Source organism: Otolemur garnettii, unplaced genomic scaffold (genome assembly GCF_000181295.1).
Source record: "Otolemur garnettii isolate 467f Iridium unplaced genomic scaffold, OtoGar3 scaffold00026, whole genome shotgun sequence".
NCBI classification, from domain to species: Eukaryota; Metazoa; Chordata; class Mammalia; order Primates; family Galagidae; genus Otolemur; species Otolemur garnettii.
In genome coordinates this window covers 9737735-9763312 of record NW_003852421.1, presented here as the reverse complement: position 1 = coordinate 9763312, position 25578 = coordinate 9737735, and the positions used below count along the sequence as shown (strand labels likewise).

At 43.9% G+C, this 25578-nt stretch overlaps 1 protein-coding gene across 12 annotated transcripts in view; it reads right to left on the bottom strand.

The window, feature by feature from the left end:
- Window positions 1-25578, bottom strand: part of PHACTR1 (phosphatase and actin regulator 1) — a 522649-nt gene that overhangs the window by 71959 nt on the left and 425112 nt on the right. For 7 of the 12 annotated variants that reach the window (XM_003788309.2, XM_003788310.2, XM_023512323.1 and 4 more), the window contains one exon: window positions 18200-18367. In XM_003788309.2, coding sequence (XP_003788357.1) covers window positions 18200-18367 — 168 coding nt within the window. Of the gene's footprint in view, window positions 1-15787; window positions 15995-18199; window positions 18368-25578 lie in introns of all 12 variants that reach the window. The other 5 variants (XM_023512321.1, XM_023512319.1, XM_023512325.1 and 2 more) reach the window with 1 other exon arrangement.

The following is a 25578-nucleotide window of genomic DNA, read 5'->3' as shown; positions in this document are numbered from 1 at the left end:
AGGTCAGCTCCCCTTCCACGTCCCCCATGAGGGGCAGCAGCCTGAAACCCTCACCAGAAGCCTACTGGATGCTGGTGCCATGCTTCTTGTACAGCCTGCAGAGCTATGAGCCAAATAAATCTCTTTCCTTTATAAATTACCAGCCTCGGGTGTCCTGTTATATGCCACCACATCTACATTTTTGCCACTAACAGCGTGAACAGATCCTTTCAGCAAGCACTTCCCACTAGGCATGGATTGGAAGCCAGCCCTCAGTTCAAGTCCACTAACAGTGTGCCTGTAAGTGCCTCTGACACTGCCACCCTTAATGCCCCCCTCACCTGGTGAAGCCCATTCCCCTCTGGGAGGCTGTGAGGATTAGCTGTCAGCAGCACCTGGCTCAGGTGACAGCAATGTGTGGGGGCTATTCCAATGCTAAGGAGGCTCCTGCTGGGTGCTCTGGGCTGTTGGAACCTACATAGAACTAACCCCTTGGTTCTATGACAGTGTTGTTAAAGCTTAGAGGAGACACTCCACATTTAGGCGGGGGTGGGGTGGGGTGGTGAACTCAGGCTTAGACCAGCTCCCAGGGCATTTTGGGTAGGACTTTGCAGTTGCTTGTACTCCACATTCCTAGAAAGTGTCCAGCACTGGAGTGGAGCTCAGTTCAGCCCCAAGGGTTGCAGGCTTGTTGGGAGAGACAGTCTGGAAGGGACGGTAGGAGAGGACTTGGGAGTCTCAGTGCCTCACATGGCACCCCATGACAGGGGACACCACGTAGTTCTGACTCTTAATCTCTGAGGTCTTAGATTTTTCTCTGGCAATCTGTCTTCCCAGAATGTGGCCATCCTCCAGTCTGCCTCCACAGCCCTGCCAAAACTACACTCCCAGAGCACGAATCTGATCATGCTACTCCACAGGTGAAGCTCTCCCAAGGGACTGACCCTCCCTGACATGTCATTCAAGGCCTTCCGCAAGCTGTCTGCTGGTTGGTTCATCTTGTCCACACTGTACCTCTGGCATTTCCATCTCCCCCAGCCTTGGCATGTTATTAATACTTGCCCTTACTCTGGAATATTCTTTTCTGTTTTGTCTTTTTGGTCAATTCCTCCTCTCCTTCAAAAGCCAGCTCACAAAGACCTTCCCAGAAAGGCTTCTTTGATCACTATCATCACTCTTCCCACCCTGCACCATGGATGTGCGTTACACCAGTGTTAACAATGAGGGCAGTAACGACGATGAGTCATCACAACAGTCAAGACTTACTAGGAGCCAGATATTATTCAATTGCTTCTCATATTCCAACCAATTTACCCTGTCAACAAGCCTAAGGTAGGTGCCATTATTATCTCGCTTTTACAGATGATGAGACAGAGACACTGAAGCCATGATGCTGCACTTCCTGTTTACATAACTGTCTCCTTTCCCAGAGAACAGTGACTGTGTGTAATTTGTCACTGTATCCTCAGCATTTTGTTTGGTGCCAAGCTCACATTGCAGGAGGCGCAAACCATGTTTAGAAGATGAGCCAAAGCTATGATGATCTGATGAGGGTTGAACTCACACCTTCCCCAGAAATAGACAGCCTCGGGGGGAGATGCGAGCATAGAAGGGCTTACAACTTTAGGATCCTGCAGCTGTGGGTGTATGGACTCTAAACTGCTGATCCTCCAGCTAAGACACAGAAAAGTCTAATAATTTCAGAGGTCCTGATAAGATTGCTCCCCTAACACCAAAATGCAAATCTGTCATAACCACAAGGCTCCTGCCTGCTCACCCCAAAGGCTCATCCTGTTTGTTGTGATCCCCCATGGACGTGATGCAAGGTAACCACATTCAGGAACTTAGCAGGCAGTGCTAGCTAATCCCAAAGTGCTGAGATGCAGAAACTCAACACCTTCGCCCACTTCCTGTTATTGATGGGTCCACTCCTGCGGCTCTGGGAAGCTTTACCACAAACCTAGCAAAAATACAATGTGTCTGGAAGTATTAAAGGTGTTCCTTTTAACCCCCAGCCCTTCATTTGCAGGTTCTGGCTCTCTGTATAAGGCAGGGAGATGTTCATTGGCTTGGTCAGGGGAAAGGAGAACCAGGAGGGCAGAGTGGAATTCTCTACCCATGGAGGAGCAGAGATTACATTGAGTTCTGCCCGTCTTGTTAAGCGATAGCTTCCTGTGCCCGATCCATCGTAGTATATGTTACTGCTTTGAAAGCAAAATCTACTTGGTTTTATTACTGAAAAATCAGTCAAGTGGGGCCCAGGAATTCTATGAAAAGAGGTGAGGAAAAAACCACCAGCTGGACCAAACTGGTGGAGATGGCCACTCTCACTGTTCCAGGAGAGGCAGGCTGGGGCCTCGGGGACCACCTTTCCCTGTCTGCATCTCCTTACTGGCTATTTCACTACACCTAACTAAAATTAAATAATGGCAGAGAACAAAAGCAAATCATTTACAATCACATTTGGCTCAATGGATTTGGTGAAAAGGCTAAAATCAGGTGGAATTATCTGCTTTCTGTGAATTAACAATGAGGGCCGTAACGACGATGAGTCATCACAACGGTCAAGACTTGTGCAGTCCCCATCCTCCCCCAACACTGTGGATAACTGAGGAGTAAGCTCAGGTCTTTGTTAATGTGTCAATGCCTATTTTTATATTTGTATAACATCTTAATACCAGGTCATTCCAGATCTGGAGGCATGACTTGGAGCCATCTGTGTACCATCTGTCTTTCTGAATCTCTGTCCATCCTGGTGTTTTCTTATCCCTTTCAAACTTCTGTGTTCTCTGGATCCTTGCACACTACGCCAGCCTGGAACCTCATCTTATCTTCATGTGTGGAAAATGGCACCCCAGCCCTCTAACCCATCTGCACTCTCTACCAGCCATCTTCCTAAAGCACCCACTAGTCATGTTTGAGATGTACAATGGCTCCACACTGCAAGTTCAAGTGCAACTTTCAATCTCAGCTCCACCTGGCACCTGCTACCCTAAATCTCCCTGGTTCACTACTGTGGCCTCTGGTTTTCCAGCAACCACACTCATTCCGTTTTCAGGGCCTCTGTTATACCTGTGTCTCAAAATGCCTTTCCTATTCAAGATGATCAACACTCCATTTGCCCTTCACAGTACAAGTGAAGACTCACTTTCCCCATGTAGCCATTCCTGTCTGAGCCCTTGTGACCTCACTGGTCAGTAGCCCCTTGACTTCTGCTCTGTTTTGTGCTGATGCTGCTGGCTCCCTTGGCATTAGCATTCCCTTCCCAACTGGCCCCTGGACGGTTCCCCTATGCGTGGTATGCCCACAGGGTGCCCACTGTAGCAATTTTGCCTGATGCTTGCTCAAAGTTCATATTCCTGAGCTTCACCTCTGACCTACTAAATAGGAATCTCCGCACCAGGTATTTGATTTTTATTTATGTATTTATTTTTTTTGAGACAGAGCCTCAAGCTGTCCCCCTGGGTAGAGTGCCGTGGCATTACAGCTCACAGCAACCTCCAACTCCTGGGCTCAAGCGAGTCTCCTGCCTCAGCCTCCCAAGTAGCTGGGACCACAGGCGCCCACCACAACGCCCGGCTATTTTTTGGTTGCAGCCGTCATTGTTGTTTTGGCGGGTCCGGGCTGGGGATTCGAACCTGCCACCTTAGGTGTACGTGGCTGGTGCCTTAGCCGGTTGAGCTATAGGCGCCAAGCCAGGTATTTGATTTTTAAAGGCTTCCTAGGAGCTTATCATACACCAGGAGCTGAGAATGACTGACTCAGGGGTGCTAAAATGCTTGGAGTATGACACTGCCCAAGGCTGGGATATTGCTGTATGATATCCCAGCATGCATCAGTTCTATTCAGTGTCTGGACCAACGTTCATCCTGAGAGGTCATCCGATAATCTCCAGGTTCTATTTCTATGCCCCAAATGTGAAAACTGTAAAAGATCAATTTGCCTTAAACCAATTTACTAAAGCCTAATTTGCCTAAAGCCTAGTCACCTAATGACTATCCTGTCTAAATTTAAAATGTGCAATTAAAGGAAATCTCCTAAACCAATTTGTCTAATGGCACTTCCAATTGAATTTTATAAAAATCATTTATCATTAAACATTTTGCAAATGGTAAGATATCTTATATCCTTGTGGGTGGGTTTTTCTATTTTATTTGCTTTAGAACTCTTTAGTTAGGCAAGTTTGCTTAAACTTTTTGTCAAGGCCTTAGTATTTAAGCACCTGATCAGCACTTCCTACAGAGTTGGTTCTGTAGGTCTAGATTCTTCTTGCTCCCTTCTTGCTGTTTTTGATTTGCCCTGTGTGGACTCTGTGTATTTATTAAACAAAGACACATATGCCCACTACTCACTTCTGTTTAGTGAGGCTATGAGATTTTTGTAGTTAGGATGACAAAGTAGGACAAGCAGATCAGGATTGTACAAAATGGCACCGTTTCGTAAAGGAGTGTTTCATTTACCTCATGGGTGCTTGGAAAGACAAATTCCTGGGCCTCACCTTCCAAATTCAGATTCAGGAGGTCTACAGTGGGGCCTGCCCAGTGGCCTGCTTTGTAGATATGCTCCCAGATCACTCTGATCTACCGGGATGGAAACTACACTAGGTGCCACAAGGTCCCATAAGGTCAAGAAGCACAAAATCATTTCTAAAATTTGCCAGAGTAAAAATTGAAGAAATATTATAAAATCATGCACTCATTCAGCTGTTAGCTTCAGGCAACTTTGATATTCAGTTTTTTAATCTGTGAAATGGGGATGACATAACATGACATAGGACTATTACAACAACTAAATAAGATAAAGTAATAAACTGTGTAGCATGGTGCCCGGTATTCACTTACTCAATAGACAGTATCTATAATTCTTTTTTTGTTTGTTTTTGAGATAGAGTCTTACTCTGTCGTCCTAGGGTTGAGTGATCCACTCATCTCAGCTTCCCAGCTTGTTGCTATCACCATCCTCATTATTGAGTTGTCCCTTTCAGGAAGCCACCTCCCCCCTCAGGGTGGGTTTAGGTACCTATCTGTCCACTGCACTCTCAGAGGCCCCATGCTTCCCTTTGTCAAAGCATTTCCTATAGAGTTGGTTCAATCCATTTCATTTTTCTTAACTTGTTGCTGATTTCTGCTTGCATTGAGTACGATAATTTCCTCACCTGTTTTACCCACTAGCAGGTGCATAGTAAGTGCTCAACACTTTTGTTTTTCCTTCTCATCATATCTTCAGAGCAGTGGGAAAAGTTAGAATTTAGTGACCAATTTCTGCTACCCTAAGGGTCTGCTAATCAAAGTGTGATCCGTGGACCAGCAGGAGCTATGTGACCTGGGAGCTTGGCAGAAACACAGGTTCTCAGGGTTGTGCCCAGAACTTCTGACAAGTTCCCCCGAGACACTGCACAGTCAGGTCTGAGAAGCACCCCTGGAGGAGACACCCCTCTCTGAAGAGGCTGTTTCCTCCACAGGCAAAACGACAAATGCCCAGGGCCTTCCACAGGAGTAGATGCAGTCCAGTGACGCTCTTAGAGGGTTGGGCAGGAGCTGTAGGGGGCTTCTGCTCCAGGCTGAGGGTAGAATGTCCTGGTGAAATCACCACCGGCTTAGAACTCAGAAGACCTGGGGTTTAAGCCCAGTTCCAGGACCAAGAAGCCCTGTTGCTCTGCCTAACACACCCAGCCTTCCTGAACCTCAGTTTTCTCATCTGTAGGGAGGAAGTGCTGCCAACCATACGGGTCTGTCATGAAAAGTAAATATCTTAATATCTACGCAGCCTCCACGGAAGATGATGAGGGGATGAGACGGCTGAATCGCCTGCCTGGTATCGGGCTGAGTCACCTTAGAGGAAGGAACACCCTTCACAAGGTATTTTTTTCTTATTTTACCAAGCCCCCATATGGGTTAGTAGAGGGTCTGAGTATAAAATATCCCCAAGTACAGTCCTTGACTCATCACAGGAGTTCAACCAATGTAGTTTTAATTAATTCTGAAGTGAACATCACAGTACCTGGCACACGGGTTGTTCTGCGGGTCTGGCAGGATCATGTGGACCTGCTTTATAAACTGCAAAGCATCATCTATCTCTGCAGTGTTGCTAACAGGACTCTTGCCACATTTCCAAAAAACACTACCTATCGTGATCTGGTGTGGGCATGTGGAAGCAAAAAGAGCAACAGAGAATGTGTTTGATATGAAGCAAGCAGGTGACAAAAGCGGTGGTGACTGGAAGGTGAACAGGACACAAAGAGGCTCGCAAAGGACTGTCTTGGTGGGTCTCCATGCGAGGAGGCGGGGAGGCGGAGAGGCCTTCCAGTTCCAATGTGTGGTCTCGCAGTTCCCGGCACTGCATCAGTACCGAGAGCTGGCACACGGGAACACGGAACTGGGACTCACAAAGCCTAGATTCCACGAACCAGCTAACCTTTTTGGGACTCGGTTCCTCTGCCTCTAAAGAGCCAGGGATAAAAATGCCTCCTTTACCTTCCTAGCCCCTCACGGAATAAAATGCTTTGCATCTATCTGATGCATGGTATCGATCCATTATTGGGGGACACGCCACCTCTTGCATTTCTGATGAGGATGGTGGCTGGTCCTGCTGAGGCACACAAAGCGCTCTGCATGCTGACTTATTTCTGCAGCCAGACTGATTGAGATGCAGTGTATTCATAAAACTGTCTCTGTTGATGGAGTGAAGAAGCAAAAACAACCAGTTTCAGAGAACAAGGAAAATAAACCCAAACTGTGAATGTCACAGAGCCATAAAACCCAAGAGGGCTGTATTTCCAAACATGTCACAGTGCTGGCTCATGACTTCAGATGAGCAAATGAAAAGCCAAGATTACTTCTGAAGTTGCTTCTTGCATGATAGAGCTATAGTCTAGAGTGAAGTGTGGGCTTAATGAATACACCTCAGGCCTCTTTGCTACCCCCATAAATGGACTTTTAAAGTAGCACCTGCTGCAGAAGCCCATTTATAACTGTGGCTGCATTTGCAGAATTGGGTAATGAGAGCAGCACTTAGTGTCTAATAAACAAGGTGCTGTCAGAATTTCTCAATCGTTTGACACCTGGTTTCAGTGCAGTAGAATCTGATTGCTCATAGATACAGGTATTCCACCTGAACAAATAAAGGGGACTGCAGAAGTATATTTGGGACGTAAGTGAGAGTCCAGCGTCACTAACCTACCAAATCACATTCCCAAGGCTCACAAGAGCTCCACCAATTCCTTCAGAACACCAGACCACCTATGAGATGATAAGGTAGCCGGGCATTTTGCCTAGGTCAAGGGCAAAATGTACCAAGTGACTCCATGTGGTGAGAGGGATGGTGGAGGGAAACAGTAGTTAACAAAAAAGGGACTTTGTGTTAAACGTCCACATTGAGCTGTCTCTCCCGAGCCAGGCCAACAAGTGAGAATGACAGCTAACAGTGATGAATACGTCCTGGAATCCTAAAATTGAGGGCCACGATAGCATTCACATCGCCAGCCCCAGCAGCTGTTTCAGAGCTACTTTCCACAAAAAAAAAAAAAAAAAAAAAAAAAATTCAATCAAAAATATTTTTAAATCTTATTTTTAACTGACAGATGAGAACTGATACTATATTTGTGGGGTACCATGTGACATTTTAATGTATGTTATCAATGTAGAATGATTCAATCCGGCTAATTAACAAATCCATCATCTCATCATCTTATCATTTTTGGGTGGCAAAAACATCTAACATCTACTCTTTTAGTAACTTTGAAATATACAATGCATTATTAAATGTGCCCCTCCCAGGACCATCTGGGAAGCTGACAGTGAGTTGGGAAGAACATGCCTAACTGAGACAGAGGTACTGGGCACTGGCTGTGAGGTCACTCTCCAGCTGAGTTATGTGGCATGTCACTTTTGCAGGGCACAGAATTCTGTTAGACTTATTATTATTATTATTATTTACATATAATGATACCATATTCATTGCCAGGGAACTGCTCTCAAAGAGTTAAAATAATAGATGTTCCTATCATCATGGGAATAGATACCTGTTGAGAAGATCAGATTTACAAACTATAAATCACTAGCTGGGTGTGGTAGCTCAAGCCTGTAAAACCAACTGTCTGGGAGGCCAAGGTGGAAAGATCATTTGAAGTGCAAAGTTCAAGACCACCCTGATCAAGAGCCACACCCCATCTCTACTAATAATAGAAAAATTAGCTGGGCATTGTGGTTGGCACCTGTAGTCCCAGCTACTTGGGAGTCAGGGCAGGAGGATCACTTGAACCCAGGAGTTTAAGGTTGCTAGGACCTAGGCTGACACCATGGCACTCTAGCTTGGGCAACAGAGTGAGACTCTGTCTCAAAAAAAAAAAAAGTATAAATGATCTACATAAACAATCATATTGTTTATTATTGCAGCAATGGCCTAGTGCTGCCACTTTCAGGGAGACTGGGAATGAGAATGCCCTGAGTTGATAACCAAAGTGCTGGACCTGAGCCTTCTGCAGGAGAGACATAAAGGAAGGTGAGAAGTCTGGAGAAGAACAGATCACAGTACTGACCCCCCGGGTGCCTGTGGGGGGTGGGTCATGCAGGACTCCTGTTTCTCGGACAGAGGTGAGAAGGAATTGAATCAAAATCAGAAACTCATGAGAGTGACGGCTCTTAGAATACTCCAGCCAGGGATAACTATGAAGTCTGAAGTAAGTAACTTTAGATCATAGAAAAGGAGACGCTATAGAGAATATATATAGAGCTATTAAGAGGTAGAATATTCATGGCAAAGGTATAAATAAGTTCAAGCTAGATCAGTAAATATTTTAAGGGAAAACCAAGGATGGCTGCAGCTCCTCTCTAATCTTGTATCTTGTGGATGAGCGCTATCTATTCCTCCCTGGAAATCCTTCTTATATCTCTTGCATTTATCGTGATGACAGTGTCTGGTCTAAACACCTGTAGTTGGTGTCTATAAGAGCATGCCTGTTTCCCCTTGAAATCCCTAGTGCAGCCCCTGAGACCCAGGGCTGACCATGAGTTTGACCAACATGGTGCCTGTCATGTTCTAACTGCTACTCTTTCAAGGGGTTGCTTTTTCATCGAGGTTATCAGAATTCCTTTGAACACTACAGAATACAGGAAAATCAGATTTAATCTACGGCTGAACTGAGAATTGGAGAAGCAAGCATACTGCTTTGAACTCACAGGCACAAGATCACCCAAAGGCCTCCAGCAATGGGCTTCCCTCCCTCACAAGGCTTCCTGCTCTACTGCTGTAGAGCAGAGCACTTGCCCAGGACTCAGCAGGGAACAGGGCAGACCAAACACTTGCCCTCATGAAACTCACCTCTGGGACATTATAAAAATAAGGATAGCAAATTCATGTTGATGTTGGACATCCCCCAGTTACATTAGACATCTAGCTATGAGCCCATCCAACAGCATTACTGTCCATCTTATCCCCCAAGAAAATGTAGGAGACATGCTTGGCTAGAATCACTGGTCACCGCTAATAGTCCACAAACGTCACCTACTTCTTCCTTCCAAGTTAAAACCCTCATGGTGGCATTCCAGGCTCTCCCCAGTTTCACTACAAACCACTTTTCAGCTCCACCTTTGTGTATGTGTGTGTTGGGCCTCAGAGTTTCAGCCCCACCTTTCATTACTATGCTACAAAATTCCCCCATTCCTACCAAGTGGGACTGTTTGCTATTTCTTGAATGTAATAAGCCTTGTACTCAGGCGCCTTTGTGTACTTGGCTTCTTGTTTACAAGAACCACCCCCTTCTCCAACCCCACCTGTCAAAATCTTACTCATCTTTAAGGCTTATCTTATGTACACCCTCCTTAATGATGCTTTTTTTTGATTCCTTCAAAAGGATTTGATCTCTTAGTATTTGGATTTCTTCAGAGCCATGTTTATACCTCTTCCTAGTAAACATTTTCTGTAGCTTATCACAGCTTGCAGTTCCTACAGTTGATGGCCTTAACAATTTTTGTATATTCTATGAGGCTGGCAGAGTACCCTGCACATAGCCGGCATTCAAAAACCTAAGCACTGAGTGAATTAAATTTCCAACCTGACAGTGTCTCAGAAAAGACAGGTGTTTTGCTGTGATCTTTGCCCTGGTCACAGACATCAGAGCAGACAGCATCCTTTAAGAAATGTTTTAAATAAGATAGTACTTATATACACCATGAAAAGGACGGCCAGATTTTGAGAAAAGAAAGTCAAGAGTGGAAAAACATGGAAAGATGAGCATAGGAAATAAATTCAAGTGACCCCTTTACTTATATTCTGCATTGTTTATATTTTCTATTTTCTATTATTTAATACAAGTTTTGACATCTTAAAACCCCTTCTGGGACCAAGAAGAGACTTAGCTTCCTTGGGTTAGCCAACTCTTACGGGCTCAGCCAGGAGCGTGACTTTGAGATAAACACTAACCAGTCCAGATCTGGTGCGGTGGCTCACACCTGTAATCCGACCACTCTAAGAGTCTGAGGCAGGAGGATCCCTTGGGCTTAGGAGTTCAAGATCAGCCTGAGCAAGAGTAAAACCCTGTTTCTACTAAAAATAGAAAAATTAGCGAGGTAGAGTTGTAGGTGTCTGTAGTCCCAGCTACTTGGGAGGCTGAGGCAGGAGGATCACTTGAACCCAGCAGTTAGAGGTTGCAGTGAACTATGATGACCCCATTGCACTCTACTCTGGGTGACAGAGTGAGACTGAAACAAAACAAAACAAAACAAAACAAAACAAAAACTCAGTTCCAAGCCTGAGTCAGACCTCTTCTATCTGGCCCCTACACCCGAGAATACATTTTCTGCTTCACTCATCCCAAGGGCAGATACCAGGCACCTAGAGCTTAGTTTACCAGGCACCCGTAGCTTAGGGCCTGCTGAAATTATTCCTCCTAGCCAGTCCTAAACTGTTCACTTGCTCTGTCCTGCCTTTCTGTGAAAACTCCAATAAAAGCTCTGGCCTTGGCTTTCCCCTTGCTCCCGCTTTCTGCCCTCAACCCTTCTGATGTTTCCTTATGCACCCTATGTGGTGAGTGACCCAAGCCTCTCATCTCCAGGGCCTGCAAGTATAAAAAACCCTGTGGCCACACTTAACTGACCATAGCATAACAAATACAGAACACCTTCTAAGTATCAGTCACCAAGAGCCTGTAAACCTTAAACCTCATTAGGAGATTTCCATGTTACAACACATTTTCCTCATTTAAAGACACACGTTAAGTCCAAGTTCACAGCAGCCTAATCCTCAGTTTCTTGTACCATCAGGAATGCGGGGAGGGAAAGCAGGGACAGAGGTAGAAGGAGCCAACTGATTCTGAGGGTTGGAAAGAAGGATACAGAGGAGGGGAAAGGGGTGGTTGGGGTATAACAGGGGAGACAGAGAATCAGAGCGCAACAAGCAATGTAATGAAATTACGTATCAGAATGCAACTGCAGAACAGGGACAGTGTCCATGACACTAGAGAGACAGCTATACATAGGAATATTGGTCTGGCTTGACAAGGACTGGATAGAGGATTCTCGTTAGACACCTATACGTGCCAGGGCTGAGAAACACCACAGGGCACAGATGCCATTTGTAGGTAAAACTGACTTGTAAACACTTTGATAATAATGTTGGAATTAGCAGTCAAATGGGTTCTGAGAATATAACAACTTTCATTTCAGGTTCTAAAGACAGCACAAACAAATCCTAGGCAGGTGCGTATTATCAGAGGAACTTGTTTCTGACAAGAAGCAGTTTCCTTTCTTTGCTGAATTGCCAAATCGTGTCCAGCTGCCTGCTGTGTGATTTGCCCCTGCTCCTGACTCTTCCGTAGACTGTCTCCTGCTAGTCTGTTCTTTAAAACCCAACCCAACGAACTCAGGTCTTCCTCTTCATAATCAAGTGCCTTGAGTATATCACTTATTTTTGAAAGACCAGATAAATTTTTTGTTCTGTGGACTAATTGTATCTCTCCCATATTCATATGTTGAAGTCCCCGCCCTTCATGTGACCATATCTGGAGTAAGAAAGTAATTAAGGTTAAATCAGTTCCTGGGGGTAGGACCCTAATCTGATAGGATTAGTATCCTAAGTGGGAACTTCAGAGATCTCTTTCTCCCTGTTATGTGAGAACTTAGCAAGAAGGCAGCTGTCTATTAGCCAGGAAGAGAGCTCTCAACAGAAATAGAACCCTGTCAGATCCTGAGCTTGGACTTTCCAGCCTCTGTAACTATGAGAATATAAATTTCTGTTGTATAAACCTCCCAGTCAATGTTACTTTGTTACAGCAGCCTACACTACTGACTAATACAAGCTATAAACATACCAAAGCAGATTTTCTAACTGCTTAAATAGACTAAAACATACAAAATTAAAAAAAAATAAAGCTGATGATTTTAAAAAATTGGGAATGGGCATCTTGGTGGTGATGGTATGCAGTTTTGGTTGTGGGAACTCTGGAGTCAAATAAAATGGGTTCATTCCTATCTCTGCCACTTACTGGCTATGGAACCATAACCAAGTCCTTTAACTCCTCAAATTTCATGTTCAACTGCTATGAAAAGGAGGTATTAATGATAATGGTATCTACCTCATAGTACTAAATGGTACATGGTAGTTCTCAAAAAATACTAGCTGTCATTATTATTACACAAGTGTGAACATCACACTGTTAACTCTGGCTACCATGTAAGATGATTATCCTTCATTCAATGGGCACGCGTGGTGTACTTGTATGCAGAAAGCATGGGTTATTCATGCAGAGTTTAAGATTTGATTTCTGGAGCCAGGATGCTTGGAGAAGTGATTGATGAAGACTTACAATGGGAGGAGACAGTGTCTTTTGCCTCCATCACCCTTCTCTTCCAGAGTCATCCATCATTCTAAAAAGGATGCATTTTGAGAATCAGTTCACCTCAGATCATATTCGTTATACAGCCATCTCTGACACTGTACTTGCAGAAAGGAAGAAATCTCATGTACAGCAGCTCCTGACCCCATATTTCATGCCCCTGCACAGGCTGATGTTGGAGAAGATGAGATGGAAGAGGACGATGATAGGAAAAGAAGATAGTTTGGGGGAGCAAGGAGCTTCTCTCCAAACTGGCTGATGCATGGAGGGAAAGGGTGAGACAAATCGCTTGCAAGTTAATTATGATTTTCCTGATAAAGTGGAAGCAAATGCCAAAGTAGAGATATTTCTGCATGTCTTTCCCTGACTGTGAACTTGGAAACAGTTCCAGTGCGGGCTCATATTTCCTCTAGCATTCTACCACGCCATTAACCGCTGTCACTCTCCATTAATCATGCTCCATGTCTTTCCATTGTCCCGTGTTTCCTTTCAAACATGTCAACAAAACAACAGACTCTGAGAACGTACTAAAACTCATAGGTCTCCGTTTAGAGTTTTGGAATTCTCAGTTTATTAATTCCATCTGACATGGCCCAGATGTCTCTGGAGTAATTAGTAACGGAACAGGGTTAATGTAGCTGCCTCACGGTGACGCAGATTCATTATGACTGATTGCTCACTTATAAAAATTAAGCAAGTCTAATTGAATTTAAACCCAAAAGGGTAGCACTAGACTCACAGTGCACAGACTTCTCTACTTGTCTCTATCATATTTAAGAGGTTACCAGGTATGGGGATCGTAAAGATATTAGCTTTGGCATATTTTTATTCATTTGATCCAAGCTATACAGAGGGAAGGCATATAGATAACACAGTCTACTCTCTTGGGAAAGAATGAGGGAAGCCAGAGAGAGGAGGCAAATGTAGGTAACACCTTCAGTCTTTCAAAATGTAAAGGATCCTGTGGATACCAGGCGCCCTAAGCTCTGGGGCTCACTGATAAAGCCTGCATTGCCTCCATGAATTAGAGATGCTTGTAAAGATAAACACAGGCTCTCATGGGGGTTCACTGCTGTCCTTTTACAATAGAGATGATGGAAAAAACCTCCAGGAGTCAGTTAAGTAAACCCTGAGCTACACTCAGCAGCTAATAAAATCACGTCATGGAATATTTACTAACCTGAGAATCAGTTCACAACATATTACCAACTGCAAAAAGCAGGTGATAAAACAGTATGTACAGCAATATTTGATTTTTATTAGATAAACAGATGGTTGTTATGTCTTAGAAGGAGGCTGGCTTCCCGGCCAATTTCACCCATGAATTTGAATTTCGGGCACTGAACTAACTTGCTATTGATGTGTCGAATGTTTCTTTTGCGTAGAAATTTGCTCTCTCAAACCACAAACATCTAACTTGGATGGACATACACATTCATGGGGTAATTTGACACAAACTCACACCTAAGCTGGACTCGGTACTGTGTGAAAGACAGTCTGGTAGCATGAGAACAACATTCACTGAAGTAGGAGTTTGGGAACTTGGGGTCTGCCCAGGCCTCTATTCCAGAATTCCTACCAGCCCTGGAAATGCCACTTATTTTTCTTAGACCTCAGTGTTTCTATTATAATATAGGTGAATATTCTTCTCTATGCCTCCCCCTGTTAATGTTGCAAAATGCTATAGAGATTGATTGGGTATTATTTATAAAAATACCAAATTATCGGGTAAGGACTAGAATCAAAATTGGAGAAATAACCTGAAATCCTTTAATTTCTGATTATACCACAGCCTTAAACCACAAAATGGTATCTAATTCACGTGCCAGTGTGCAGTGAAGTGCCATTTCACTGAACGTCCAATCCAATAACTGTGGATACATTCATTAAGTAACACTTCAAAATGAAAATAGAAAAACCATTTTAGGACAACACTGCTAAGCTTATTCTTCCTCTGAAAGTATTTTATCATGTGCTTGGCAGATTAACTTTGGGTTTTTTTTTTTTTTTTTTTTTTTTGCTTTTGTTCTTTTTAAAAAGAACAGACAGTACTGAAATGAATTTTAATAGAAGAAAGATACTGGGCTTCAGATCAATAACTTAAAGACAAAACATTTCAAGCCTTGACAAACTTCTCAGGAAGGGAAGAAGGCACTATTATCTCTGCAAAACTGTCAAAGCTGAATCTATAGGCGTCCCCAAAGTTGCCATATATAGGGGAAATGGGAAATAGTAGCTAATGTGCCTTCATTCAAAAATTGTTCACTACATAGGCAGTGCCTGTGGCTCAAAGGAGTAGGAAGCTGGCCACATACACCAGAGGTGGTGGGTTCAAACCTGGCCCCTGCCAAAAAAAAGGTCTTATGGGCGGTGCCTGTGGCTCAAAGGAGTAGGGCACTGGCCACATACACCAGAGAAACCCGGCCTCAGCCAAAAAAAAGGTCCATGGGAGGTGCCAAAAAAAAAAAAAAAAAGATCTTATGGGTGGTGCCTGTGGCTCAACGGAGTAGGGCACTGGCCCTCTACACTGGCAGTGGCAGGTTCAAACCCAGCCCTGGCCAAAAACTGCAAAAATAAATTGTTCACTATAAAGTTTTATGAAGAGGTGGACAATATATAGAGATATTTTTAAAATTAAGGTACAATTTCCCATTTTCCCTATGTATGGTGACTTCAGGAACTAGATAGGCAAATTATCCTGAATTAGTCACGTAAATGCAATGTACAGATTTACACACACACAACTGAAGGGTCCAGGCAAATGGCTGGCAGGTGTATATCAAATGCTTCTTGACACAAAAACACAAATCCTGGTTATGACTGTAGGTACCAAGACATACACAGAAAGACCCAAACACCCCACAGGGTGCCCTCCCCAGAGAGGTGCAGTAAGGCCTGAGATAGAAAGTCTAAGAAAGAAAGAAATAGTCCCTTGAAGGGAAGGTGGGGCGGCACGCCCCCGAAGACATCTCGACTCACCTGGTAAGTGGTTGGCAATCCTGGCAGTGGGTTTGGGAGGCAGGGCCGGGGGTTGCTTGAGAAGGGACAGCTGCTTCACTGGGGTCTCCTCATGGTCTCCAGAGAAAGCAGCAGGTTTTTTGGGGGGTAGTAGCAGGACTGGTTTGGCTGAAGGATCTTGGGACAGGAGGACTCCACACTCACTGGCAGAGGGACTCTCTTCAGACACTGAGGGGACAACCACATGATACACAGGAGACATTACACAAACGCAGTGCAGGCGGGGCCAGCGGGGGACACAGGACAGGGACGTGGGTTAGCGACACAGCAGAGCGCTGATGGCTTCGGGCCACCACATACGTGTAGAAGATTACAGTGAGGACACCAGAAATCCGATAAAGCAGGTTCGATGGAGAAAGGAGGCAGAGGAAGAGAGGGAGAGATGGAAAGAGTGAGAGGGAGAGAGAGAAGGATGTTTTCTCCTTTACCATCTCCGACTCGGCGTTTATCGTGTAACTCCTATGGATGCTGCGAAATGTGATTTGTGGGCCACAGCAGTGAGCAGTGCGAGGGCAGGTACAGGAATCTATGGGGAAGAGCCCCCTCTAAAGCAAACTGGGACTGAACGCCTGCACCCTGGCTTGGGCCTGCTGGCCTTTTGCTATGGGGAGGAAAGAGTGGACTCAAACAAGCAGTGCATCCTGGTTTGATCCATTGGGTCCTCCCGTGTCCTGCCCGCAGGTCTGGGACACCAGGGACTGATGACAGCCTGAAAGGCTGACACTGCACAGAGGCCTGGGTGGCTGTTCCTTGGGGTTCTGGGTGCCCAGGGCTCAGCAGCGGCCCCCAAGTCAGTACTTTGTAGTTTAACAGACACCACGCTGCCTCCACCGGCTCTTACAAACTCTGACAAGGCAATGTGTGCTTTAAGTCAGCATTTTTTTTTTTTTTGCAGTTTTTGGCTGGGGCTGGGTTTGAACCCACCACCTCTGCCATATGGGGCCGGCGCCCTACTCCTTTGAGCCACAGGCGCCGCCCCTTAAGTCAGCACCTTTTATTTCCTCCCTTTCCTCTTGCTCACCAGAACTACAGTTTTCTTGTTTTAATTCCCCCATTTCTCTTTGCTCTGCTTTGGGCCCAACCCTTTCTTCCCTTGCAGGGGAACCTCTGGCTGCCTCCCACAAAGAGCTGTCACACGCATCTCCTTCCCATGCTCCCGGCTTTGCCCATGACAGAGTAAAACTCCATGACTTCCCTGGGATGACAGATTTCACTACGACCATCCAATCCATCTGATCCCAGGGTCAGAAGGAAGAATTCGATTTAAAAAAGTTCACTGCTTCCCTTGGAAAGGTCTGCCTGGGCCAGGAGTGGGGAGGGACAGGGAATGTGACTCAGCTGCCTGCCCTCTGACCCCAGCACTGCCGCAGCAGGAATGCCCAGAAATGACTCCTCCCACTCTGCCCTTGTCTTCCCCCGTGATCTGGAAGACAGCGTTCTGTGGAGCATGAAAGCCCTGCAAAGAATTCCTGTGAGCATTAACTTCTGCCTGTCTCAAGGGACACTGTGATTACCAGTGTGGGAGCCACCGATGGGACAGTGACTGTCGGTTAGTCCAAGTGCAGCAGAGGCATTAACTCTGTGAAACACCACCCACCCTTCCTAGCCTCCTAGGGGGCCCCCTAGGTATATGGATTTTGCCCATGGTGTGGCAAAAGGACAGGGCTCATCTACCGGTGCTCCAGATATTCCCTGAGGTTCCTTCCCCACCCTAGACTTGTCTCCTGACAACAAACACCCCTCCTCACCAGCTGCGGGGAGGGATGCCTTTGGCGGCCAATATGCAAACCTGAGAGGAAGAACATTGGCCACTCAGATGACTTTGGGCCAAAGAAGGAGGTGACAGTTGGATGGCATCAAAAATCATCCATCAGCAGGCTATCATTTACCCAATAAACCATATATGTTTTATGTGACAAATTAATTGACTGTATCCAGTAAATTGATACAATCTACTAAATTGATACTATCATTAACTGTTATGTTAAAGGGTATGCCCAGGCATTTCCAACAGGCAAATTAGGTAGGTACCACATGGAAACGTAGGATTCTTCTGCTTTATCTCATTAGAGATGAGTATTAAAGACAAAACAATGACACTGTCAATGATCAATATTGTAAAAGCAAGCTAATCTCTTCTTGAAAGAAAATAAGGTTATACAGGAAGGTTTTAAAAACCATGGTACAAGAGGTATAAATATTCCCCATTTTACAAACATTCAGTATGTACGAAAAACTACAATGAGATCAGTTTTATCCAAAGTTCCAGATCTGTATTGCTTAGAATGGGCCCTAATACATGTACAAGCTCAAGTTCAGCCAAGTTTTGACCTAGCGCCACATCCTGCTCTACAACCTTGCCAAGGGCATTACCTGGCCCGTCCATAATGTCTGAAGGCTGGAGCACCTCGTACGAGCAGGGGTCCCTGGGCATTGGGACTGGCTCCATTTCGGACAAAGCAGGCAGAGACAGCTGACTGGAACTCAGGGACTGGCCGTTTTCCAAGGAGTCATCCTCATTTGATATGGAGAGCTCCCCATCTGTCAGAAGAAGAGATTGCAGAGTTAGACAATGTCTGCCTTCCAGAAAAGAGTGAGATTTACTGCCTGCTGCATCTAGGTGCTTTTAAACAGTCTTTATCGAGGTCAGTATCTAAAGCCGACATCTGTTCTTTAGCATTTAAGACATTTTATCTTATCTTTAGAGAACTGTCTGTCTAAGCATCAGGGCAATAACTTCCAATGATCTTCAGCCGTTTGCCTGTTTTCTCCATCTTTCTAATCGGCATCCATCACATCTTTTATGTATTGATTTTTTAAAAGATACAAGTGAATCACAATTAAGTTTTCCTCATAATTTTTTAAAAATTTGGAAAAATTCAGCAGACCTCAGAGAGACTGGAAATCCAGGATCAGGAATTCCTACTTCAGGAGCAAAGGGCTTCATGCCACTCAACAAGCAGCAGCGTCCTAGGAAAAGCCTCATCCCTTCTTTACCTTCACCTTTGTCCAATTTCTCCAGGCGCTAAAGGTTGGGCGGGGGCGCCTCTCATTGCCCAAGGATGTGGAAAGCACCAGAATCCCGGCTACCAATCACACCGTGTGCTGCAGACTTTGATCCCCTTTAAAGCTCCACAAAACAAGGGGTAGCTAGTTAACACCACAGTGGTGGATCAAAGGCTCCTGCACAACGGCCATTTGTCACATCAAAATTCCCCCAGTGTGATTTCATCCTAGCCCACGGGAGTCTTAGATAACTAGACATTAAAGTCGAATTAATTTTTAAAGAGGACTGAAAGCTGTTCCAGTAAGATGAATAAACATCCAGATGAAAGACTAAGTTATGCCCAGTCAGAAACACAGAAACCAGCAGAGCAATTACCTGGCTTAAACCAGAAGAAAGATGACTTACTTGTGGAAATCAAACAGTTGAGGTGACTCCAAGGTGAATCTTGGGTAAATAATACTTTACGTTTGCTATGTTCCACCCACAGATTTGATTCTACATATCAATGATATCTGGATCTATCTACACACACACACAGCACACAGGATTTCTCTCCCCCTACGCCAATGAGAACTGGCTCAGTGAATGTATGTTCAATAGAGAAAGTTACACACCATCAGGCTTTAAATAGCACAGGATTCAAGGACATACGGTATTTGCCCTGAATCTTCTGTAAATGGTAAAAATATAATGCATACCAAAACAATCATCTGAAGCAGGCAAGCACTGGCATTTGAAGACTGTTGGTTTTTTTTCTTTTAATTCAGACTTTTTTTTTTTTTTGGAACTGAATAGAAGACCATGAGATGAAACGAATTCAGACTTTTTAATGCTCCAAATGGTGGCAGAAGTTATAACTGGGATCAGCAATATGATTTCTACTCATTAATAAGAAAAGTAGGCAAAGCAGACTAAGTAAGCCAGTGCTATAAACAGCTTCCACGGCTGAACTGGGAGTCTCCGGGATGGGAAGGGCTTTGTCATAATGCACCACCATCCCATCATATATGGCCCGCAGTCCTCTTGCCATGCTATTATTTAACATGTTCGAACTGATGCTGTGGGAAGGAGTTCTGCTTCATAATGATGCAGCTGCCTTTCACGTTAATACATCTCTAGGAAACCACTTTGATTCTTGATGTTCCAAGCATAATGAAAGTCCTGATTAAGATGACTAGAAGGGAAGGAGGTCTCGGCGCTATTGCCAAGCTCTGCTTTTTGGGGATGAGATGCAATCAAATGATCGCCGTACACTTTAACAGTTAAAAATGCTGTCGAAGCAATATCGGGGTGGGGAACAGATGCCACTGCAGTTGGATTACTCAAAACTCTCTACAAATCTTGGTTTCATGAAGGCAGCTGGCTCGGGCTAGAGGCTTTGCTGGTGATAGAGAAGCAGTGCTGCTCACTCCTCTTGGGACATATCAATGCTCGAAAAACTGAGCTCCCTACTGGTGGAGCTCCCTTTGCTGAGTCACACAGGCCCAAATCACTTTGGGGAAGAAAAAGTTTTGGGAATTCCAAGAAAAAGTCTTAGTGTCCTAACTGCTAAATATACATTTCCTTTGAAAAGATACAAATGAGAGAAGATATAAGATACCAATCCTATTGCCACTCTAGCCAACAGAAACATATTTTCCCATGGTCGTAATCCTTCTAGGTACCAAATTTTGTGTATTGCATTTTTCCCTGGTATTGTAAGCAATATTGCTTTATGCTTACAGTTTTTTGCATATAGTTGCAAAAAGCTATATATAGTTTTATGCTATTATGCTATTATGAAAAAAAATGCAACAAGGACCATCTTCTTATATATAATATTTTTCTGAAATTAGAATTTCTTTCCCTTTAGAATAAATTCTCATAAATTAAATATATGTGTATTAATATTCTAATGTTTAATGGATCTTGTAAAATTATTTTTTTAAAGGGTTTTCTAATCTACAGTAGCAAGGTACACACCATCTACATAGCTTTTGGTAATTTCTCCAATATTAACATTGGTAAGCATTTTATCTATGTTTATCCAGTCATCTATACATACTTACACATATACACACACACTCATATATATATACACACATATATATACACCCACACATATACTTATCTAGTAGAAACAAAAGAAAACTATTCAATAGATATAATAAGTTCATTACTATCATTTATGACTAAGATGGGTAGTGACAAAAGTGAAAATATTTGACCTGGAGTCATAATATGGAGGTAGAATGATACTGGCACTTTTAAGTACTATTTGATAATCTTTTTAATGACATCGTTGAACACACACGTGTGCACACACAGTAGAAACATTCTTGTAATAGTCTCTGTATACCCATCATCAAGCTCAGGAATTAGCTGGGAATTTCTAATGCTTCGTAACTGTAGGTGTGAATAACGTGAAGGCTACTTAGGCCCTCCACGTCCTTTCACTGTTTACTAGTACTGTGTATCAGCAACTTTACCAGTATTTAAAAATTCACATTATTTTAAAAAACTGTCCCCATCTCCTTACAGGATGAATCTAACCCTCCCAATTAAAATGGATTATTTGTATTTTCTTCAATTTAGCTTATCACCATCACTTGCTATCATGAATGAGACAGCTCTCATTGAGTATTAGAAATTAGTTTGATGTTCTACCTCCTAAAGTTCTCTAAGATACTGGCTTTCAAAATGGCGCCCAATCATAAGATGCTTCCTATAAGAATTAGTAAAATGCCAACAGGAAGAAGGGAGAAAACAGAAGAGATGAGATGGGTTGAGGCAACAGTCCTCGAGCTTTAGTAAGCATCACAGTCCCCCTTCCCCCAGATCACTGGCTCCCCCTGCATTTCTGACCCAGTAAGTGCAGCATGAGACCCAAGGATCTGTATGTCTAACAAGTTCCTGGGTGATGTTGGTGCTGCTTTGGCTGCTCAGGTTCCATCCTATAAGAACCACTGGGTTGAGGACAAGGAGTGAGGGAAGCAAGAGAGTCTGCAATGGCCACTGTGCCTTTGCCATGATGAGGTCTAGGGCAGAAGGCATTTACTGTGTGGCCAGCATGCAGCAGAGATGGTTCGTTTCAGCCTTGAGAGGACGAGAAAGCAGGAGGTCACAGTATCTAACTGTGGATCATGGATATGATCCATATGATGTTACAAAGGACAAGAGGGCTGGAGAAAGCAGGACAGTGAAGTGAGCCAGACACATCTACCAAGGGAGAATCAGGTCACAAAAGCAGCAGAGAGCAGCATGCTGAAGTTAGAGTAGGTGGGTGCTTTGAGTTTATTTAAATAAGGAGACATGGAAAGCAATGGACCTAATAAGTAGACCTGGACGTGGAAATTGTGCCAGTCTTATTCTCCTCTTCTTGTGAGTCACAAGGAACAAAGATGTTATGAGGCCCAAGTGCACACCAGACCAGTGAGAGTGATGAATTCATCCCACTGACAAACACCTGTTGAGAGCCTGTAATCACAACATCCATCAGGTACCAGAAACCGCCAACCCTCACAGCGACCTCACCAGGTAGGCAGAGGTTTGCCAATAGCTTGTTGCGATGCATGTGGAAACTACTGCCCAGTTGGCTGCCTTCAGAGCGTGGGTGCTTAACCACGCCCCAGCCTTCCCCTCCTCCTGTAAGCTAGGTTTGATGCCAAATGCTAAGGAGAAAACAGACATGCTGTGGGGAAGAGAGTGGGCGGACTGCAGAAACAGACCCAGGGTGGGGTTACTGCGGGCTAGATGCTGTGGGAGCCGGGAAAAGTCCAGGTGAGAAGTTAAGCCCTGAGATGGAGATGAAGAAAGAAGACATGTGCTCAGAATTAGCAAGAGAATACGTGTTAGAGCACCATCTTGTCCTGCATACGACTATTTTTGATGTTTTAAAAATATGATTCATATAAAAGTTTTCAGGGACTGATTCAAAAGATACATTCAAAAAATTTTTTATTTAGTTTAGGAATTGCATCCATCTCTACTGATGTCACCTTTGTGACTCTATTCCAAGTTTTTTTTTCTTTTTTAAAAACCATTTACTGTTCATTATCATTCTTTCTTTTAGGGGTACTCTCTGGTTTGTGGGTGATGAACATCAACTTCTGCTCAGTTAAACTTTCTCAAGGTTCAAGATTAATTGAAGTTGTTTTTGTAGTTGAATGTCACCATGGAGAATGGGTGGCAGGAATTCTCTCAGGTTCTCACGGACACCTATGTGACAGCTGATTCTACTTTTCAACGACTGCATGAAAGATGGACCTCAGGGTTCACGGCCCTTTGGATTTTAAGATTTAAGAAAATGTCAATTCTAATTCTAAAGAACAAAAAATGCTGTAATATATTTAAGTTCACCACTGAATCTGATTTACCATGATATGAGTTATGGTTTATATAAAATATGTTTAAAAATGTCTTTCTAGTGGGATAAGAAATTCTTATTTAATACATAATAGTTGAATATGAGTATGAAGAATTGCTTTATATCTGTAGATTGAGTCAAGATGGCCATAAATTTCATACAGATCGAAAAGTAAAATGAAAACTTCCCAAGTAGAATAAATAAAAATAGACGAGTAGAAATATATTTATTCAGGTTGTGCAAGAAGGAAGCAGATGGATCGTCTTTGACTTACAAAACTTTCTGATTTTTAATTTGCAAAATGAAATGCTGAACACCAAACAGGAGAAGAAAGCAGCACAATGCAAATGTGTGTGCTAAACATAACTAACAAAAGGACCAACTATTCCAAGCAGGAAGAGTATTTGCTCAGGTAAATAAAAATCAAGGCCCAGGCGCCCCTTATAAAATGTACAACCTTTCTAGGGCTGAGAGAAATGCAAATAAAGTGACCACGTGGGTGATGCTGCCGTGTGGACGTGTTTGAGATGATGTCGCAGACAGAAGCAGGAACGGAGAACAATACGCACATGTCGATCGCCGTGACGTGCAATGAAACACATACGCAGGGTGGGCAAAGTTCTCAAGCGCACTAGTAGCATGTAACGACCATTAACTTTTCTCGTAAAGACGCTGACCTTTATAAAAGCTGATACAAAAACAATTGCATGCTGCCATGTTAAATTAAATGAAAAAAAAAAGTGTTTTTGTGAGAAGGGATAACCCATTCCTCATTCCTTTGGTTTCTGGGAGGAGGCCCCCTGCCAGGATATAAGCACTGGTCCCTGTGCCCCCACTGGTGAAGGCTATCTATCTTCTCTCTTTCTCCCCCTGGACCAGTGTTGATTCAGGACTCAGATTTCCCCATTTGGTGGGCTGAGGGGAGGTTGAGGCTTGAGGGGAGAAGAATTATTGGGGCCATCTGTGATTTTCTCTAGACCAGCTTTTCCCAGGAATAAAGGTGACAGCCTATTTGGATCTCCCATTTGTTTTATAGCTCACATCATTCAGAAACTCAGAGACCAAAATTGCTGAGAGCGGGTCCCTCAAATCTGTGATGAACACGAGACTGAAGGGAAGAGAATGCTTTTTCCATCTCAGGTAAAAAGGAATCGAATGAGCTGTTGATAGCTGCTAGAAAGGACGGTGTTTTAAACCATGCCTTCCTGGGAAGCCTGCGTGTCAGTGGCACAGCTGTGCTGGTGAGTGCCTCCAACTCAATCTCAGGGGAGACGGGAGGGGAGAAGCCGCAGCTGCACCCCAGCCTGGAGCACGGGAGAGCCATGCTGCCCTCTTGCCATCCCTGGCTTGTGACAAGCTGCCTAACCTCCCTTTCTGGCCCTTGAAAACAAAAGTCCTGTGTTCGATCATGCCCTGCTTCCTTCCAGATCAAAGTACTCGATGCTTGAGTGCTGGAAGAGATTAAAAAAAAAAAAACAACCCAAGAACGTGCAAATCAGAGTGAAATACCAGATGAGCTAAGACAGCAAAGCGTTTTATATTCAGATTCTCCTTCTCCTGACTGACTTACTCTGTTTGGGCTTATTACAGCAAGAACGAGGAAATAAACGAATGGGTTTCTGCTTTATTGTTAGCTAAATAAAGTTTTATATTCTTACTGTAAAAAACTAGTAAGTAAAATTTCCATGTTGATCTAGACCAGCGGTCCTCAAACTTTTTAAACAGGGGGCCAGTTCACTGTCCCTCAGACCGTTGGAGGGCTGGACTGCGGGCCTCGGGATGAGTCAGCTGCTAAGCAGGACCGGCAGCGGCAGTAAAAACACCCAGCAGGCTGGATAAATGTCCTAGGTGGGCCGCATGTGGCCCACAGGTTGTAGTTAGAGGACGCCTGATCTACACTCTAGATTCTAGAGGTTTGTCCTCTATTTACACAAAGCCTCTGTACACAGTAGAGAGGGAGGAAGGGAAGAAACATTTTTGGAGCATCTTCAGTGCCAAGTACTTTGTTGGGCAATTTATAATGACAGTAATAAATAATAACCCCTGAAATAATATAACAATATTTCAGGAACTTACTATGTGCTAGGCCGTATTAATTTAATCTATCTATCTAATCTATCCATCCATCCTAATGAATTAGTACCTAAATTATCCTAGTTTTATAGAGAAAAGGGAACACTCGAGGTAACTTGTGTAAAGTCACATGACTAATAGGTGCTGAGCTAGCACTCTGTGTGAGGGAGAGATCTCATTGACAATGATTTATTTTAAAATTTTAATTCCTGGCTCGGCGCCTGTGGCTCAAGCGGCTAAGGCTCCAGCCACATACACCTAAGGTGGCGGGTTCGAATCCCCAGCCTGGGCCCGCCAAACAACAATGATGGCTGCAACCAAAAAAAA